This window comes from Chiloscyllium punctatum, chromosome 8 (assembly GCF_047496795.1).
Source record: "Chiloscyllium punctatum isolate Juve2018m chromosome 8, sChiPun1.3, whole genome shotgun sequence".
NCBI lineage: Eukaryota > Metazoa > Chordata > Chondrichthyes > Orectolobiformes > Hemiscylliidae > Chiloscyllium > Chiloscyllium punctatum.
In genome coordinates this window covers 114,563,037-114,584,360 of record NC_092746.1, presented here as the reverse complement: position 1 = coordinate 114,584,360, position 21,324 = coordinate 114,563,037, and the positions used below count along the sequence as shown (strand labels likewise).

General features: G+C 40.0%; 1 protein-coding gene across 2 annotated transcripts in view; it reads right to left on the bottom strand.

The window, feature by feature from the left end:
* The window catches only part of obscnb (obscurin, cytoskeletal calmodulin and titin-interacting RhoGEF b), an 802,448-nt gene that overhangs the window by 564,154 nt on the left and 216,970 nt on the right, over positions 1 to 21,324 (bottom strand). For both annotated transcript variants that reach the window (XM_072576281.1, XM_072576282.1), the window contains 6 exons: positions 20,422 to 20,688; positions 17,239 to 17,505; positions 15,175 to 15,444; positions 14,019 to 14,285; positions 12,074 to 12,340; positions 4,345 to 4,617 (listed from right to left, as the gene is read on the bottom strand). In XM_072576281.1, coding sequence (XP_072432382.1) covers positions 4,345 to 4,617; positions 12,074 to 12,340; positions 14,019 to 14,285; positions 15,175 to 15,444; positions 17,239 to 17,505; positions 20,422 to 20,688 — 1,611 coding nt within the window. The remainder of the gene's footprint in view (positions 1 to 4,344; positions 4,618 to 12,073; positions 12,341 to 14,018; positions 14,286 to 15,174; positions 15,445 to 17,238; positions 17,506 to 20,421; positions 20,689 to 21,324) is intronic.

The window sequence follows — 21,324 nt, the reverse complement described above, 5'->3', positions numbered from 1 at the left end:
TCAGTTTTGGGTTACCTGTTACTCTGGGGCAGCACGGTGGCTCAGTAGTTAGCACTGCTGCCTCACAGCACTAGGGTCCTGAGTTTGATTCCAGCCTCAGTCAACTGTCTGTGTGGAGTTTGCACATTCTCCCCATGTCTGTGTGGGTTTCCTCTGGTTTCGTCCCACACTCCAAAGATGTGCTGGTTAGGTGAATTGGCTGTGTTGAATTACCCATAGTGTTCAGGGATGCGTAGGTTAGGTGCATTAGTCAGGGGTAAATATAGGGTAGGGGGAATGGGTCTGGGTGAGTTACTCTTCAGAGGGTCGGTGTGGACCAGTTGGGCCAAAGAGCCTGTTCCATACTATAGGGATTCTATTCTATCCTATGGATTCTTGGTTAGACGCTCGGCATGCAACTCTTATACCGATCATGTTATTTCTGCCATTGGTATCTCCAGTACCACCTTATTTTAAATTTTAGAAATTATCTCTCTGCTTCAAGTAATTAGATTATAGGTCATTCCCTTACTGTTTAGTTTTATGAATGTGTACAGTAACTGACCAGCATGGTAAACAAGTAATATACATAAAAGTGCCAAGTCTCACTCTGAGGTCTGACTTGACCAGTTGACCATTAACTGAGATCATAATAATATCCAAAGCACAAATGGAAACCTTTATGGCCTGATACGTCAGCTCTCACTTTGTGATCTGACTCAACCAGTTTTACCATCAAGGGGGTAAAAACAAGGACTGCAGATGCTGGAAACCAGAGTCTAGATTAGAGTGGTGCTGGAAAAGCAGAGCAGGTCAGGCAGCATCCGAGGAGTAGGAAAATCGACATTTCGGGCAAAAGCCCTTCATCAGAATTCTATTCCTCATTAAGGGCTTTTGCCTGAAACGTCGATTTTCCTGCTCCTCAGATGCTGCCTGACCTACTCTGCTTTTCCAGCACCACTCTAATCCAGTTTTACCATCAACTGAGATTGTAACAATATACAAAGCTGAAACAGGAACCTCACCATTGTATCCCAGTCAAAGGGTCTCCAGTAGATAAATAATTATTTTAAAAAACTACTATCAAGAAATGTAAAAAGAAAGTTATCATGTGCCATGTTTAAAGAAAAGTTCTTTTGTGCCTTCATTCGTCTCTAAAAAAAATCAGGTCCACACAATCTCTCAAATGTAAGTCTGGAAAAATCGTAAACTATGATGCATTCATAACAACAATCTTAACTTTGCAGGCAAAGAAATAAGCTTCTCACAGCGAGGATGAAGATGAAAATTGCAAATTGAAAGACCAAAATATCAAAACTGGCAAATAAAAATGGCAGGCTTGAATTTTCATCCTTAAAGCATGCAGTAGGTATCAGGGATGTTTCCAGCTCTACTTCTTGCTTCAAGGATGGAAGTGCCATAGAAGACTGGACCTTCACAATGCGGTGGGTGGGTAAGGAACTACAATTGGACCAGTCGATCCAAGAAATATTGGGAGGCAACTGGATGCAAAGGTTAGTTCCACCCTCTTCAGTATCCAAGGGCCCAAATACACTTTTCAGGTGAAGCAGCACTTTACCTGCACTCACAGTCATAAAGATGTACAGCACAGAAACAGATCCTTCCGTCCAACTCATCCATGTCGACCAGATATCCTAAACTAGTCCCATTTGCCAGCACTTGGCCCACATCCCTCTAAACCCTTTCTATTCATATACCCATCCAGATGCCTTTTAAAGGTTGTAATTGTACCAACCTCCACCATTTCGTCTGGCAGCTCATTCCAAACACACCACCATGTGTGTGAAAACGTTGCCCCTTAGGTACCTTTTACATTTTTTCCCCTCTCTCCCTAAATTGGTGCCCTCTCATTCAGGACTCCACTACCCCAGGGAAAAGACCTTGTCTATTCACCCTAAACTGATGCTCTCATGATTTTATAAACCTCCACGAAGTCACCCCTCAACCTCCGAAGGTCCAGGGATCTAGTCTACTGCATTTGCTGCTCACAATGTGGTTTCCTTGACATTGGGGAAACAAAGCATAGACTGGATAACCGCTTCACAGAACATTTATATTCTGCCCGCAAAAAAAGACCATGAGCTTCCAGGTGCCTGCCACTTTAACACTCTAGGAGAAAGTGAGGACTGCAGATGCTGGAGATCAGAGCTGAAAATGTGTTGCTGGAAAAGCACAGCAGGTCAGGCAGCATCCAAGGTGCAGGAGAATCAACGTTTCGGTCATGAGCCCTTCTTCAGGAACACTCTACCTTGTTTCCTGGCCAACATCTCTGTCTCAGACTTTTTGCAGTGCTCCAGTGAAGCTGCGAGAATACCACCTCATCTTCCACTTGGGGACCCTGCAGCCCCCCCCCGGACTCATATCGAATTCAATACTTCCAAGGCCTAAACTTCCCCATATCCTAGCTCCCTTCCACACACACTTGGCCTTATTATCATGTAGTCTGCTATTACACACTACCTATTGTTAGCCACTAACAGTCTCCATTATTAGCTATGTACTCTCTTTTGTCTCGGCAAAAGTGAGGACTGCAGGTGCTGGAAAAGCACAGCAGGTCAGGCAGCATCCGAGGAGCACAAAAATCGACGTTTTGGGCAAAAGCCCTTCATCAGGAATGGACAAGGGCTTTCATTTACTCCTTACCTTTTCCTCAGCCCTAGCTGCTGCATGTAAACTGGCATTTTCCTTGCTACCATCAGCTCTGTGGAAGAGTCACTCGACCCAAAATGTTAACTTTGATTTCTCTTCATAGATGCTGCCGGACCAGCTGAGCTTTTCCAGCAACTTCTGCTTTTGTTTCTGATTGACAGCATCTGTAGTTCTTTCAGTTTTTATTCAATAAGTGGGACTGGTTTAGTTTGCGATTACATTTAGCATGGACTCGGACCAAGGGGTTGTTTCCATGCTGTATGACACTCTGACTCTAAGTCCACATTAGTGCTTTGGGAATTTACCTTAGTTACAATAAAAACAGAAAGGCTCTCCCCCAGACATCATCCCTCTCAATCTCTCAATATCCACATAAGCCCCTTGCCTCCTCAACAAACAACCTCTGTGGCTTCTCCTATCTTCCATGCCAAGGTAGCCCCCACTTCTCATCAACAATCCCTATGAATTTTCTAAGATAGTATGACCACAGTTCAATTTGAAACGTATCTAATAGCTTCTCTTCAACAAAGTGGGATCAAACATGACTTTTCATGACACATCAACTAATAGATGAAGTAACCAATATTTTGATTCTTATGAATGCATTGGATAACCAGCTCAAATAATTATAATTGACTGTGAGGTAATTTAAAGAAAGTGAGGACTTCAGATGCTGGAGATCAGAGTCAAAACTTGTGGCACAGGAAAAGTAAAGCAGGTCAGGCAGCATTCGAGGAGCAGGAGAGTTGATGTTTTGGGCATTATCCCTTCCTGACGAACGGCTTATGCCCGAAACGTCGACTCACCTGCTCCTCGGATGCTGCCTGACCTGCTGTTCTTTTCTAGCGCCACACTTTTTGACGATGAGATAACTTAAAGCAACCAAATATTTCTACAATCAAACAAGTTTCGAAAGAGTCCTAAGTTTGTCCTAAATTCAGCTTAGGAGTAATGACAATTCATGCTGCTTTGTCCTAACTTCTAACTTCTGGAGTGTCATTGGAGCTGCGCCCACAACTCATGTCTTGTAGATAGTGAATAGGCTTTGGAGTGTCATTCACTGCAGAATTCCCAGTCAATTATATGACTGATCGTGTTAGGCCTCTGGTAAAGTGTAAAGTGGGGGGATTCAGTTATGATCATATCAATGTAAGTCAGGTCAGGTGATTTGATTCTCTCTTGTTATAAATGTTCACTGCCTAATACTGGTGTGGGGTGCATGTTAATTGCCATTTATCAGCCAACGCCCGAATGCTCTCCAGGGCTTGCTCTGAATGGACTTAGGTTATTTATTTATCTGAGGAGTTGCAAATGGTTCTGAGTAATCTGATATCATCAGCAAATATCCCACCTCTGACCTTTTTAATAGAGGTAAGGTCACTAATGATGCAGTTTAGGGCTAGGCCAAGGACACCATTCTGAGGAACTCTTGTAGTTATGATCTTGGACAAATATCACTGACCACCAATCATTGAAATCACTTTCCATGTGGTCGCATTAATACCCAATCTTGTATATTATGGAAGAAGCTACTTGCATACCTCGAATATTGTACTTAAATGTCTTAATTTCCTCTGTCACTGTAAAAAAGGCCACAATTCAATAATTGTGGAATATTCTGTCAGACAGGATTTTGCACACCTACAGGTAACTTTCATAGGCATTTCTATAAGAAATTTTTAATTAAACATTTACCTTTCACTGTTAGTGCAGCAGAAGTTTTCTTATCTCCAGCTTCAAAAGTTATATTACCAGAATCTTTCACTGAAAGTTTTTTAACTGTCAAAATGTGATAGCCATCCTCTTGTGTTTTAATTTCATTCACATCATTGGCATGTAGAGGTGTTTTATCCAGGAACCACTGAACGTTGCTATAATCCGTTGGTGATATTTTGCATTTAAATGTTGCTGATTCACCTTCAAGGGCTTCGACATCTTCAAGGTCTCCAATTATTTGAATTTTTTGACCTGCAATTAGTACAATGAATTGCATACTTCGATCCTTTGTAAGGGCACCAGATGGAGGTTAGAACTCTTCTTTTTAAGATCTAAATTTATTTGCAGCCCAAACTAATATGTTGAATATTTCTCTTCTATGCTATTAGTAAAACGAGTTTCAACTCAATTTTCAATCAATATGAGGATACAGCACAACATTATCCTCATGAGTGAAGTTAGCTGGAATTTTATGTGTCAGCATGCAACTTGTTATTTGGAAGAGATAATACTATTTAAATGGGGGATATGGGGGGAATTTAATTCACAACTAAAATTGACTTCAAGTGGGCAGGAAGGCCATGGCACTATTTCTGCACAAATCCTTTCAATGGGCAGAGTCTATGCTGTACATTCTCATTCTTGAAAGAGTGGGAAGAAACTTTGAGCTGTTATCAATATGTATTTCTCGTGGTCAGTCTGGATCTTGTATAAATAAGGGCGATGTTCATTTTGGAACTGAACTGAAACCTGTTTCTGTGTTGGTAAAAAGGAAATGTCCACAAGAAGAACTGTACTATAACCAGCAAATAGAATAGAGATGTCCTGCCAGAATATTAGAAAAATGGCTATGAATGAATGCTTAGAGTTTTGCTGAAGAAAGAAGTTCAAGGGATGCTGTGGTAAGACTATTGCAGTATTTTTGTCAGTTATCACCTCTGCCAATCAACACTTGGCTATATATCAAAACCTACTTCTCTATTTTCTAACACTACACACCAGGCCTTCTTATCACATAGTCTAGATTAGAGTGGTGCTGGAAAAGCACAGCAGGTCAGGCAACATCCGAGGAGCAGGAAAATTGACGTTTCGGGCAAAAGCTCTTCATCAGGAATAGCTCTATTCCTGATGAAGGGCATTTGCCCGAAACGTCGATTTTCCTGCTCCTCGAATGCTGCCTGACTTGCTGTGCTTTTCCAGCACCACTCTAATCTAGACTCTGGTTTCCAGCATCTGCAGTCCTTGTTTTTACCTTCTTAGCACATATTCTGCCATCACGCACTATCTTTTGTTAGCCACTAACAGTCTCCATTAACAGCTATTCACTCTCCAGCTACATCGTTATCCACTCCTTTGGCTGTCCAACTGTCTTCTCTCTCTTTGGGCTCTATCCGAACCTATCATTTACTCCTTACTCCCTCCCCTGCCCTATTTTCTGCATATAAACCAATATTTTCCTAGCAATCATTGGACCCAAAACGTTAACTCTAACTTCTCTTCACAGATGGTGCCAGACCTGTTGAGTTTATCCAGCATCTGTTTTTGTTTCTGGTTTACAGCACCTGCAGTTATTTTGGTTTTTATTCTCTATTTTCATTTCTTCTGCAATCATTGTAATATTCTTTACCACCTCTCCTACTGCTGCCATGTCCAAAACCTGCCAGTGCCATTACTCTAACAATGATGCTTTTCGATGTTTCTTCATAGTACCTGACAAATTAATCTACCTTCAGGTTGAATTTCAGAACTCTTTAGCCTCCTATTCATTGACTGACTCACTTTTATCATGACATAATTCTAGGAATGGATTGTCACCAGAGAAGGGACACTATACATTCAGTGATCTCATCAGCTGAGAATGCTGCTAATGAATACCATGGTAAAGGAACAGCCCTGGGTGCTGCAAAAGAAAACCTAGGGAGGAAAAAAATAAGACCATATGAAATAGGAACAGGAGAAGGCCACTTGTCCTCTGAAGCCCGCACCTCCATTGATGAGGATATCATTGATCCAATGATTCTCACATCCACTTTCCTGCCCTTTCTACATAACCTTTCGACACCAGTGACTGAGAATCTATCTATCTCAGCCTTAAATATACAAGAGGACTCTGCCTGCATAGCTCTCTGTGGCAACGAGATCTGAAGACTCACAACTCTCTGGAAGAAGAAATTCCTTTACATCTCAGTCTAAAATTGATGCCCCTTTATTCTATGACAATGTCCTCTAGTCCTAGACTCTCCCCACGAGGTAAAACATCCTCTCAATATTTACCCTGTCAAGCCTCTTATCAATCCTACATATTTCACCTCTCATTTTTCTAAATGCCAATGAATAGAGTCCCAATCTGTTTGATGTTTGCTCATAAGACAATCCTTCCATAAGAGGGATTATCCTAATGAACCCTCCTTGAACTGCCTCAAATGAAACAGCAACCTTCCTTAAATAAGGGGATCAAAGCTGCTCATAGTACTCCAGATGTTATGTCACCAGCACCTTTTACAATGACAGTAAGACTTCCCTACTCTTAAAGGAAAAAGTGAGGACTGCAGATGCTGGAGATCAGAGTCAAAAAGTGTGGTGCTGAAAAAGCACATCCAGTCCGGCAGCATCCAAGGAGCAGGAGTGTTGGCATTTCAAGACAAGCTCATTCCTGATGAAGAGCTTATGCTAGAAGAGCACCCCAAAGGCTAGTGCTTCCAAATAACTTGGTGTTGTGTGATTTTTCACAGGGATCTTGAGGTTCATGTACATAATTTTCTGAAGGTGGCCAGGCAAGTTGAAACAGTTGTTAAGAAGGCTTATAGGATCCTATAACTAGAGAACAATTCTAACAGACTAAAGAAGGATATTCTGTTTCCACTAGATGGTATACCATCAATTTCAAGACTGTCTGTTACAGAGCTAGAAGTGAGATGTGGAGAAACATCTTTACTCAGAGAGTTGTTACGTGTCATTAGGATTTGCAATGTGTTGCCTGGGGTACTAGTGAAGGCAGATTCCACATGAGGTTTCAATAGGGAACTGGATATATATTTGCAAGTGGTGAATTTAGAGGATACAGACAGGGCTGGAGCACAGAATAAGATGGGTGCGTTTTTTGGAAGCTGATGCAGACACGATGGGTCAAACATTGTTTGCATTGTAAAATTCTATGATCCCAAGTACCTCCAAGGCACTTTGTTATGCAACTTTCCACAGTTCATCTCCATTCAAACAGTACTGTTCTCTTGTTCTCCCTTCTAAAATGAACTTCGCATTTTCCCACATTGTACTCTACTTACCAACATTTTGCCCTCAGTCAAAGAATAAGGGGGAAGCCATTCAGGACTGAGATGAGGAAGAAATTCTTCACTCAGAGTTGTGAATCTGTGGCATTCTCTCCATATGAAGCTGATGGGGCTAGTTCATTAGATATATTCAAGAGGGAGTTAGACATGGCCCTTCCAACTAAAGGATCAAGGGTATGGAGAGAAAGCCAGAATGGGATACTGAGATTACATGATCAGCCATGATCATATTGAATTGTGGTGAATGCTTCAAGAGCTGAATGGCCTATTCCTGCACCTATTTTCTACGTTTCTACATTTCCTAACCTATTAATATCTCTCTGTAAACTATCTGTATCCCTCTCTCAATTTGCCTTTCTACTGATTTTTGTACCATGTGCACATTGTGTCATATTCTAAACTGATGCAATCCCAGAACTGTTCCTGTAGAACCCCAAGGGTTACAGGTCACCGACCAGAAAAAAAACCCTTCTGCACATGTTGTTTCCAACCAATTTGCCAATTCTCTATCAATACCAATATGCTCCCTCCAAATCCATGTACTCTTATCTTATGACACAATCAAATGTATTCTTCAAATCCAAATACATCTCCTGTTTCCCCTTTATCTGATCTCATTAAGTCTCCCCCAAACTTCTCTCAGAGATTAGTATGATATAGTTTCCCTTTCCTGAAGCCATGCTTCTAGATTAAATTGATTTTCCAAATTTGCTATTATTTGCTTAATAATTGATTCCAACATTTTCCCAACAATAAACGTCAGGCGAATTGGCCTACAATTATCTGTTTTTTCTTCCTTCCCATTTTGAATAGGGTTGTCACATTGGCAGTTTTCCTGTTCTCTGGTACTGTTCCAGAATTCAAGGTATTTGATTAGATTAGATTAGATTACTTACAGTGTGGAAACAGGCCCTTCGGCCCAACAAGTCCACACTGCCCCGCCGAAGCGTACCCACCCATACTCCTACATCTACATCTACATCGACCCGTTACCTAACACTACGGGCAATTTAGCATGGCCAATTCACCTAACCTGCACATCTTTGGACTATGGGAGGAAACCGGAGCACCCGGAGGAAACCCACGCAGACACGGGGAGAACGTGCAAACTCCACACAGTAAGTCGCCTGAGGCGGGAATTGAACCCAGGACAAGCATGATTTATACACTTAATGGCAAGGTCCAAGGGAGTGTTGCTGAACAAAGAGACCTTGGAGTGCAGGTTCATAGTTCGTTGAAAGTAGATTTCAGGTAGATAGGATAGTGAAGAAGGCATTTGGTATGCTTTCCTTTATTGGTCAGAGTATTGAATATAGGAGGGGAAAGTGAGGACTGCAGATGCTGGTGATCAGAGCTGAAGATGTGTTGCTGGAAAAGCGCAGCAGGTCAGGCAGCATCCAAGGAGCAGGAGAATCGACATTTCAGTCATGAGCCCTTCTTCAGGAGTGAGGAAAGTGTGTCCAGCAGGCTAAGATAAAAGGTAGGGAGGAGGGACTTGGGGGAGGGACGTTCGAAATGCGTTCGGAAGGAGGTCAAGGTGAGGGTGATAGGCCGGAGTGGGGGTGGGGGTGGGGGCGGAGAGGTCAGGAAGAAGATTGCAGGTTAGGAAGGCGGTGCTGAGTTCGAGGGATTTGACTGAGACAAGGTGGGGGAGGGGAAATGAGGAAACTGGAGAAATCCGAGTTCAGCCCTTGTCGTTGGAGGGTTCCTAGGCAGAAGATGAGGCGCTCTTCCTCCAACTGTCGTGTTGCTATGGTCTGGCGATGGAGGAGTCCAAGGACCTGCATGTCCTTGGTGGAATGGGAGGGGGAGTTGAAGTGTTGAGCCACGGGGTGGTTGGGTTGATTGGTCCGGGTGTCCCAGAGGTGTTCTCTGAAATGTTCCGCAAGTAGGCGGCCTGTCTCTCCAATATAGAGGAGGCCACATCGGGTGCAGCGGGTGCACTAAATGATGTGTGTGGAGATGCAGAGGAATTTGTGCTGGATATGGAAGGATCCCTTGGGGCCTTGGAGGGAAGTAAGGGGGGAGGTGTGGGCGCAAGTTTTGCATTTCTTGCGGTTGCAGGGGAAGGTGCCGGGAGTGGAGGTTGGGTTGGTGAGGGGTGTGGACCTGACGAGGGAGTCACGGAGGGAGTGGTCTTTTTGGAACGCTGATAGGGGAGGGGAGGGAAATATATCCCTGGTGGTGGGTTCCATTTGGAGATGGCGGAAATGACGACAGATGATACGATGTATATGGAGGTTTGTCGGGTGGTAGGTGAGGACCGCAAGTAGGCAGCCTGTAGGCGCAAGTAGGAACCTCTATATTGGGGAGACAGGCTGCCTACTTGCGGAAACTCTATATTGGGTTCGCACCAATTCAGAAGGTTGCATGGCCATTGCATGTCACTGAAGGTGGTAGTGGGAACAGTTATGAACAGCAAAATGGAAGATTCAGTAAATCTTCCTTGTATCCTTGACACATTTCAAGATAAAAAAAGATACGGACTGTCATAATTGTTGGTGCTGTAGACAAACAACCAACTGCAACAGGAAATAATATGTGGAGATCACAGCAGATCAGTCAGTATCCATGGAGAGAGAACAATCTAACATTTCAAGTCTAGATGTTGGCTTGGTCTCTCTCCATGGATTTTTTGTTGTTTTCAGTCCAGTTTCTAGCATCTGCAGTTTATCAAATCTCTCTTCAAATTTTGCAGCCAGGCAACATCCTGGTAAATCTTCCAAGCACTATCTCCAGTAGAGTCATATCCTGCCTTTCATGTGAATTCCAGAACTGCACACCATCCTTCAGAATTTTAGCTGCTTAACATGTTTTCCTTTCATGCAATATAAATTCACACAAAGAGTGGGAAAGATGAAACAAATCATCTCATATCCATGTCTCTAGGATGAACAGGATGCTGCATATTTATCCTTCAAAGTTGTATTGTGATTCTACATATGTCATAAGATCCTGATTTGCCTGGAGTAATGAGGTTGATGCTGTGGAAGCCTCAGTTGGTGACTTCGTCAAAAATGGGAGAAAAAAAATCAAAGACAATGCCAAGATTCCATTTATGGCTTTAGAGTTGTTATTACTTCATAGAAATATCAGGGAAGTAGAGAGACAAAAATCAGACCCAGAGTTTCTAAATTAGTACTATGATCTTTGTTGTCTTACTCCACACACAACCATTTCACAAAATCAAGGAAGGCTTGATTAGATCAAAAGTAATGAAAATTAACGTTAGATGTAAGTGAACAAGATGAGGAGAAATAAAGTTAACAATTAGATTACTTGACAAATCCAAAGTTAAAAATCGCACAACACCAGGTTATAGTCCAACAGGTTTAATTGGAAGCACGAGCTTTCGAAAATTGTAAGACACAGAATTTATAGCAAAAGCTTAACAGTGTGATGTAACTGAAATTATATATTGAAAAAGACCTGGATTATTTATTATGTCTCTTATATGTTAGAATGGCCATGTTGGTTTCATTTCTTTCATATGTAAACCACAAAACTTTTTTAAAAGTTATATTCTCAAGTGAACTTTAACAATTGGTGTCACATTGGCCCAGATAATGTATTGAAGGAGTGAGCTTCCCTGTATGAGATTGTCTGTGCCACAATGGTCAGACTGATTCTACAATCTTACATGGATTCATGCAGTTTTTGTGCAAAGTAAAATGTAATTCTGCAAGTACAGTTTGGACTATAACCTGGTGTTGTGTGATAGGCAATAACACTAAAATTCTCATTAAAAAATAATTAGGTGGCTATAATTCCATAATTAATTCATTATTTCAGAATTTATCAAGTTAAGTTTGTTCCTTTGGAGAAACAGGAGAAATCACAAAGCAAAATTTCTAAAAAAGAAACAATCTTATGATTTTATCTGCATTTGGGAAATGTTTGTGTCATTCATGAAAAAATATTAAAATATTCAAGAATCAGCTGGACAGAATCTATCTTAAAATCATGAACACTTAACTCCCCAGCACTAGCGTTACTCTCAAATGTATAATTACCTCTATTAGTCAGGCAAAATTATGATGATGCACATCATTCAATCTCAGATTTCAGCTATTTACTACCAATAAAATTGAAAGGCAATCAATACATATCTTTAAACATTAAGTAAATAGCAATTCATCATTTTCTCTTCTAAATAATTATGAGATTTTAATTAATAATAATTATTAGAGAATTATGAAATAATAAATTAAAGTGAATAACGTAATTCAGCCAATAAAGCAGTTATATGTGGTTGAATGTTTTTCTACAAGAATATGAGTTCCTGTATTAACTCAATGATATTATTATTAGATTGAGAATACATGGCTGCTATATAAAGGAACTCATAAAATCAGAGTTTACACTATAAACAGCATCAGCAAACACAAAGCTAGTTATGCAACAGAAATGATCCAAACCTGTAACTGTCAGGTGAGCTCTTGATTGTGCATTACCAATGTCACAAGTGTAGTGGTCACAGTCAATCTTCTCGAGATGATTAATTGTAAGGCTTAGTAAATTGCCATCCTGGTTCAATTCATATTTTTTGTTTGGTTTGATTTCGGCCATTCCCTTTCTCCAGACAACCTTTTGTGCTGGCTGTTCCGTTTCACATTCAAAAACAGCAGTTCCTTTTTCTTCAGTTTTTATGTCATGTAACTCTTTGGTAAATCGGTTTGCCATCTCTGGAAAGAATATAGAAAAGTCACATATAGGTCTCAGAGAACTTTCAAGGATTTTTTTAACTCATTCATGGAATGTGGGCATTGCTTGCTAGGTCAGCATTTATTGCCCATCCTTAATTATCTAGACGGCAGTTAGGAGTCAACCACAGTACTGTGGGTCTGGACTCACATGCAGGCCAGATCAGATAAGGACCAGTTTTCTTCCCTAAAGAGGATTCCCAAAAATTGACAATGGTTTTATGGTCATTACTAGACTTTAAATTCCAAATTATTCTCTTAATTTTTTCATGGTAGGATATGAATCCAGGACTCCAGAGCATTAGGAGCTCTACCTGTAATATTACCAGACTATCATTCCCCTACCCCTACAGTTAGGGCAATTTCTACTCTCACAAGACAAAGGGCTCCTCAGGCTGCAAAAGTACAATCAAAATATACAGATTTTTATTCAGTAAAGAAATAAAGGATTATGGAGAAAAGGCACACAAATTAGGTTGAGGATTATCAAATCAGTCATGATCTCATTGAATGGTGAAACAGACTTGATGGTAAGGTCCTGGGGAGTGTTGCCAAACAAAGAGACCTTGGGGTGCAGGTTCATAGTTCCTTGGAAGTGGAGTCACAGGTACACAGGGTAGTGAAGCAAGTATTTGGTACACTTGCCTTTATTGGTCAATGCATTGAGTATAGGAGTTGAGATGTCATGTTGCGGCTGTATAGGACAATGGTTAGGCCACTTTTAGAATACTGCATTCAATTCTGATCTCCCTGCTACAGGAAAGATGTTGTTAAACTTGAAAGGATTCATTCAAGATTTACAAGATTGTTGCCAGAGTTGGAGGGTTCAAGCTATAGGGAGAGGCTGAATAGGCTGGGACTATTTTCCTTGGAGCGTCAGAGACTGACAGGTGACCTGATATAGGTTTATAAAATCATCAGGGCATGGTTAAGGTGAATAGCTAGGATCCTTTTCCCAGAGTAGAGGAGCCCAAAACTACCGCACACAGTTTTAAAGTGGGAGGGGAAAGATGTAAAAGGGACCTAAGAGGCAACTTTTTTACACAGAGAGCGATGCATACATGGAACGAGCAGCCAGAAAAAGAGGAGGAGGCTGGTACAACTATAACATTTAAAAGGCATCTGGATGGGAACATTGCGTGGGTTTCCTCCGGGTGCTCCAGTTTCCTCCCACAGTCCAAAGATGTGCAGGTCAGGTGAACTGGCCATGCTAAATTGCCCGTAGTGTTGGGTAAGGGGTAAATGTAGGGGTATGGCTTCGGCGGGTCGGTGTGGACTTGTTGGGCCAAAGGGCCTGTTTCCACACTGTAATGTAATCTAATCTAATCTAATCTAATAGATAGGAAAGGTTTAGAGACATATGGGCCAAATACTGGCAAATGGGACTAGATTAATTTAGGACATCTGGTCAGCATGGACACGTTGGACCGAAGGGTCTATTTTCGTGCAGTACAACTTTATGACTCTATGGCTGAATGGCTTACTCCTGTTCCTTTGTCTTATTGCCTTATGGTCAAATATACTTATCAACAAAATAACTAAATAACTATAAATAAGCCTAATAACTATATTTGTATACAAAAAAATGAGAACGTTACATGCACATGGTGCTAATGACAATAGAGCAGAGAACAATGAGAAAATCAAGACATGTTATTACCATTTACAGTGACAGTAGCTTTGGTTTTAGAAGTCTCTGTTTCACATGCATACTCTCCAGAATCCTTCATCGTGACTTGATGAATTATCAATTTGTTTACAATTCCTTGCTGAGATATTTCATATGTATGACTCTTTCTAATTCTTTTGCCATCCTTAAACCACTTCACTGAAGAATCAGGCTTAGAGGTTTCACAGCTCAATACAATCTCTTCACCTACTATCACTACCAAGTTCTTAAGTTGCTTTGTAATTTCTGTTGGTTTTTCTGAAACACAAAAATGTTACATTCTTCTACATAAACACAGATTTTCATCTTCTTACAATTCAACTGTTGCAATGCAAGGCTTTTATGGAACATAATTATGTATCAATTACACCATCTTAAACATAGAGCAAGACAGTGTAAATAAATGCAGAGTTCTTCTGCAGCTCTTAGCAGTTGTTTCTTGAGCAGTATGATTGGTGCCTCATGAAAAAAGTGATCCTTTCCTATTTGTAGTCTGTATTGTTTAGGTAGCACATAATAATGTGGACACTCATTAGGTAATTAAACTCTTAAAAATAATCCTAAATTAAATGATCTGTGGGTCTAACATGCTGAGATGACGTAAGGTAAAGTAATGCTTCCACACCACAAGAAAAGGATAATTGGAACTCAAACTAAAAGAGAGAAACCATGTTCTGCTCAAAGTTCTTTAGCAATCAACACTAGTGGGTGGGTTGCGCTTCGGCGGGTTGGTGTGGACTTGTTGGGCCGAAGGGCCTGTTTCCACACTATAAGTAATCTAATCTAAAATCTAAGTAATCTAATCTAAAAAAAACAATTCATTTCTACCTCCCATTAATCTTGCTAAATAAAAACAATTCCACAGTGAAATTAAGTCGGCAGCAATTAAAATGTATTTTTTTTTTACATATGCAAGAGCACTTTAGTGTCTTGAACCATGGAATATTATAGTATAGTTTAGTGATTGTTTGTGCTGTGATAATGCTTTTATATAGATACAGCTTGTATAAATAATTGTTCCCGTCTGCATTAACAACTGTATATTGATCCACTGATATCTGCTTAGGCAATAAGATTTCCAAATTGTGAAATATGTATAAAAATGTCACTAAGTACTCAGATCAGTGTTGATTTAAACTAATCATACCTTTTACTATTAATGAGGCTTTTGAACTGAGATTTCGCACGTGGAAAATTACTTCCCCAGCATCTGAAAGAGCGGTCTCCTTAATATTAAGGATGTATTTTCGACCAGTATTAAATGTCTCAAATCTTTCATTGCCTTCTACTAATAGTCCATTTACCGTCCAGTAATACTCATCAATGCTTTCATGAGAAAGTATGCATTCAAAAGATCCATTTTCACCTTCTTTAATCTCGGTGCTCTTTAGCCGCTTCGTGATTCCAATGTTCAAGTCTGCAACAAAGTAGATACTTAAAGTGAGTACCAATGCTAAACTTGATTGTTGGGTTCTGATAGACGTTGGACGCTACGTAGGCTTCACTTACTGACACTTGGGAGCACGTACACTTGCAGTGATGAATCTCAAATACATTTGAAAAGAGTGATAAATAGCTATTAAAAACCTAAAATTGAAAAGAATTGAATGCAAGAATATATTAGTTAATATAAAAAGAGTTAAATTAGATATATTTGGAAATTTTTTAAAAATCTGCTTTTTTAATGTGTATACCCATGTGTAGATTGAAAAAAAATTAAAGGTGAATATGCGCAGTTCGCAAATATTATCAGATCATTGGTGTTCACAAGCATTCTGCTATAACAAAGCTTTGCACAAATTCTGATTATCCTTCTTGATTGTAATAGGTAACACTCTAATGCAAGTCTTAAGCATTGCAAATATAGATTTATTCGTTGAAAGGGACTGTCAAACAGATTTGATGATATAATAATGTTCACATCTGTTGGTAGGCAAAATGTTTCTTTGTCATCTGACAGGTGCATAATGTAGAGTTCTAAAGGTACATTAGGGAGACCATTTTTGCAATGGGAGGCACATGACAATACAGAGTGCTAGATTCTACTTCACATTGATAGGCTACACAGGCACAATGTCAGCTGTGGCTTTGTTGGAAGCATACTTGCCTCTGAAAAATGAGGTCTGGGTTCAAGTTCCCTCTGGAGTTTAACAGAAAATTAAAGCCTGACACACTAGTGCAGTACATGTTTTCCATCATATATAAAACACCATCCACTTGCTTGGTGAATACACAAGATTCCATGATGCTATGTGGAAGATGAACAAGGAAATGATCTTTGGTGTCCTGCACAAAGTTTAAGCATGATGTAGAGGTGCCTGTGTTTAACTGGAGTGGACAAGGTCAGAAATCATATGACACTAGGTTATAGTCCAACAGGTTAATTTGAAGTTACAAGCACCTGACAAAGAAGCAGCACTCTGAAAGCTTGTGATTTCAAATAATCTTGCTGGACTATAACCTAATGTCATGTGATTTCTGACACTGTTTAAGCACTTTAATATATTGACTGGTCATGATAAGAACAAGTCATGTTCTTTTAAAATATCAGAAGAAAATAACCACAAGATGCACTGGGCGTTCATAAGGAATGAAACAAAGAAGAGAAACAAAGGCTGTGTGTAAAATCAAAAAAAATGTGGTTTGTCTTTCCTGAAATATACAAGTACATATTCTGGAAATATGTTTGGCTCCATAATATGTATGACTAAGACTTAAATCTACTTTTGTGGCTATTTTCCTGGTCTAGCCATTGGGTATGGTTTCATAGCTTTCTTGGATGCTTTAACCATGCTATGATTCTAAGATTTCAGGCTTTATAATGCAAGAGAATCTGAAGTGCAGCAAGGACTCCTCCAAGCACCTTTAAAAATTGGCATTCTTTGGATAAAGCAAAGAAAATTAATATATTTCTCAGTGTGATTGGAACACCTAGCCAAACATAATAGTGACTTAAAACATATTGGCCACTCTGAAGAATCCCAAGAAATTCTGAGAGATCCACACCTGTTGAAGATCTGGAACTCCTTTCTGATTTCTGTACACAGGGTTTAGTTGTTGTTTGGGGCATCAACCTCAGAAAAAAGACTGCTCAAGACTCCTATTAAAGCATTATTACGTCTTCAAAGTGCAGAATGGTATACAAGTATCTTCTTTCATTTGTTTTTCACTATTTGTCAGGCTACACTAGACATCCAATAGCAATGCATACCTTGGATGGCAACTTTAGCACTTGCTCTGTCGGTGCCTATGTCACAAGTATACAATCCAGCGTCACTTTTACTCAGGTCATGTACTACAAGACAAAGTGTTTTTCCAGCATGCAGTAATTCATATTTGTCACTTGAACCAAGAATCACATCATCCTTTTTCCAAATAGGATTGACTTTGGGCTTTGATACTTCACATTCCAAGGTGATCATTCCTCTTTCTTCTCCAATAATGTCATCCAAGGATTTCATGAAGACTATTGGCTTTTCTGCAATATGACAGGTAAAAGACAAATACAGTATCTTCAATTTTCAACATTTCCTCAGTAGCTAAAAATTCACTTTGCTAAGTGGATTGTTCAAGCACTTTTTTTTATGCACATGATATATGGGAGTCGCTAGCTGGCCAGAATTTACTGCCAGTCTCTAGTTGCTTTTGAAAAGGTAGTGGTGAGCTGACTTCTTAAACTGCTACAGTCCTTGTTCTACAGGTTGACCCAAAATGCCCTTAGGGAGGGAATCCCAGAATTTTGACCCAGTGACACTGAAGGAACAGCAATATATTTCCAAGTCAGGATCCTGAGTCGATGTTGCAAAGTATTCCTCAGTTACATCTGAAGATTTACACGAAATTGGGAGAGTTCTAGCATAGACCAGTCAACAACCTAACACAGAATTCCGTCTTACAACCATTGTCCAAGATTCTTTATTACCGCCTCAACAACATGAAAGATGTACTAAGAGAATGAACACAGTGGTATTTAGTTAGACAGGAACATCCTAGGAATCTTTGATGCAGACACCATAAAGTCTCAATGATCAAAAGTTAAATTTGAAATCACAGATTCAATACTGCAAATCACCAAACCCATCAGTCTATTCTCAACCTGTGCAAAGGGGTTGAAGGTCTCCTTCATAGTACAATTAAGTGGCACTTAGAAACCAGTAATCTGCTTACTCTTGTCAATTTTGGGTTCTACGAGAGCCATACATCTCCTCACCTCATTGCAGTCTTGGTTTAAACATGAACAAAAGGTATAGTGAAAATGACTGCACTTGATATCATGGCAACAATTGACTGAGTGTGGCATCAAGCAATCCTCAGAAGTGTGAGGCCAATTAGAATCTAGGAGACTCCACCGGTCGGAGTCATATCTAGCACAAAAGAAGATAGAAACCGAAAAACTCTGTGGATGCTGTAAATCAGAAACAAAAACAGACCTGTGGAGTCTTCTAGATTCTAATTGGCCTCACATTTTTGAGGCGTCATATCTCTGAGGAAGGATCACTTGACCTGAAATGTTAACTCTGATTTCTCTCCACAGATACTGCTAGACTTCCTGAGCTTTTCCAGCAATTTCTGTTTTTGTGACAAAAGAAAATAGGGTGGTTGTCGAAGGCTAGTCATCGCAGTCCCAGGACATTACTATTAGAGTTCCTCAGGATATTGTGCTAGCCCCAACCATGTTCAACTGGAGTGAAGATCCGTTCAACATGAGGTCAACAGTGGGGATGTTCTCAGTCTTTACCTTTGCTCTGGGCATCTTCACAATCTGTTCCATTTGCCACCATACCCTCCCCCACTGTCTACAGCATTAAAAAAATTCCTGAGGGCTCTTGTGGTACAGTGGCAATTCCATACCTCTGGACCAGGAGACCTGGGTTCAAGTCCTGCTTTCTCCAGATTTGTATAACAACAACACTAAACAGGTTGAGTAGAATGTGTCCAAAAATACACTATTTCCCAGCTCCTTTTATTTCAAGAAAGGTCATACTGAATTCAAAATGTTAACTCTTGTTCCTCTCTCCACAAATGCTTCTCCAGTACTTTCTGCTTTTGTTCAGATTTCCAGCATCTGCAGCACTTTGCTATTTATAAGTTATAACATTTGTGCCATGCAAATGGCAGGCAACAACTATATCTAACAAGATTACCATCATTAAATCCCTATCATCAATACCTTGGAGTTTACCACTGACTAGAAATATGTCTACACAAGCTGCAAAACGAAGTCAGGGACTGAAGTTTCTAAGGCAAGCAATTCACTGGCTTTTCTAAAGGCCTTCAGTAAGGTCCAAGATAGATTAATAAATAAGGCGAGATAATGTGGAGTCAGGGTACAAGAGATAGAAAAAGTTTTTAGTTAGTTTCATGATAGAAGCAGGAATAAAAGGTGGCTATTCAGAGCAGCTGAAGATGAGAACCACACCTCAAAGCTAAGTACTGGAACTATTGCAATCCAAAATTTATATTAACAAATTAGACTTTGGAATCAGAAGCAGAGGACAGAATTTCACACAGAAAACAGGGCTTCTGGCAAGCCAGTAAGTGCCCTGTGCCACTGCCACAAGTTAACTACCACCACATTTAAGTAGACACAATTGGGTCTCTGCAGGATTAAGAAACCCAAGGCCAGAAATATCCCACCCATCATGAAGGTTACCAGGCAATCAGAGAAGGGATTTCTCCTTTTACATAGCACCAATGGAAGCTGGCAAAGGACCGACATATCCCAAAATCACTGAGGAACCTGAAGCCAAAGATGAGTGGGGGCAGAATGGTGATCCTGGAAATCCCTCTTACTTATCTTTATAGTTCAGTTCTTTATTTTCTGATGTTTGGACAAAAGCTCCAATGAGGTCAGAAGCTGAGTAGCTATGGTGGACCCCAAACTAAGCACTAAATGCTCTCAGGGCCCAAAGCCTTTGCTGTATCCAAGGCCTTCAGCCATTTCTTCATGTTTCATGGAGTGAATTAAATTGGTTCTAATGCTGGGGACCTCAGAAGAAGGTTAAGTTGGATCATTCCATTTCATATGAGTGAATTTCCAAAGCAAGTTATGAAATACAGGCAAGTTGATGGCGTGAATGCAAACCTAATAATTTGCTGGCAATTCTCCATAATCATCTCATGACAGCACTGGAACATAGCTGCAAAAAGAGATTTTTCTTCTCGTTTAGATTGTTTGACTTACAACGTAAGTTATGGGATAAAACATTAACATTCCTCGAAATAAAAATACTCATGACAAAATTTTCTAACAAATCTGCATGCAATTAAATTAGAAGTACATACTTGAATCAATGCCAGTTTCTTCAAACATATTCCCATTCAGCAATTTTAAACCTTAAATGGTTCATGCAATTATTCTTAAACTCTGAATAAACAATAACAGGGTGCTTACCTCGAACATTCAGCTGTGCTTTATCTGTCAGATCTCTCACTTTGAACATAACTGTTCCTGTGTCATCAGGTGTTACACCTTTCAGAATTAACGTGTGTCTCTTTCCTTTTCTCTTTATTTCATTGAAATCATTTGAATGTAAGAGAGTATCATTTAGATACCACTCAACTTCTTCAACATCATGTGATAACTCACATGAATACACTAGATTGCTGTCTTCCTCAGTATCTATGTCTTCCAAATGTTTTATTATTTCTATTTTCAAAGCTACAAATGTAAATAGAAACAGTTACTTAATATTTGTATTTTAAATTATACATTGTCCATATAATTTCATTCCAGACATATTCTTGCTAAACGAGATGTCACAATGCTGTCATTTTAAGAAGGTAATTTTGTCCTTGTTTTTTTTTAAGCGAGGTCGTAAAGGCAGAGGTATTGAAGCGTTTAGTTTAACAATGGAAGGGGTGTAGCCAGTTCTCCCAGTTCAGGTTTTTTCAAGTTTGTTTTTTTAGCTGTAGTAGTCACAAGATGTGTGAGTCCAGGGGAGTTTAAAAATAAGGGGTAGGCCATTTAGGACAGAGATGAGGAGAAACTTCTTCACCCAGAGAGTGGTGGCTGTGTGGAATGCTCTGCCCCAGAAGGCAGTGGAGGCCCAGTCTCTGGATTTGTTTAAGAAAGAGTTGGATAGAGCTCTCAAGGATAGTGGAATCAAGGGTTATGGAGATAAGGCAGGAACAGGATACTGATTGAGGATGATCAGCCATGATCATAATGAATGGTGGTGCAGGCTCGAAGGGCAGAATGGCCTACTCCTGCACCTATTGTCTATTGTCTATTGAGTTGCAAGCTTCAGGAAAGAATTCCTCTGACTTATATTCTGAAATCTCTCTCTGGAAGCCA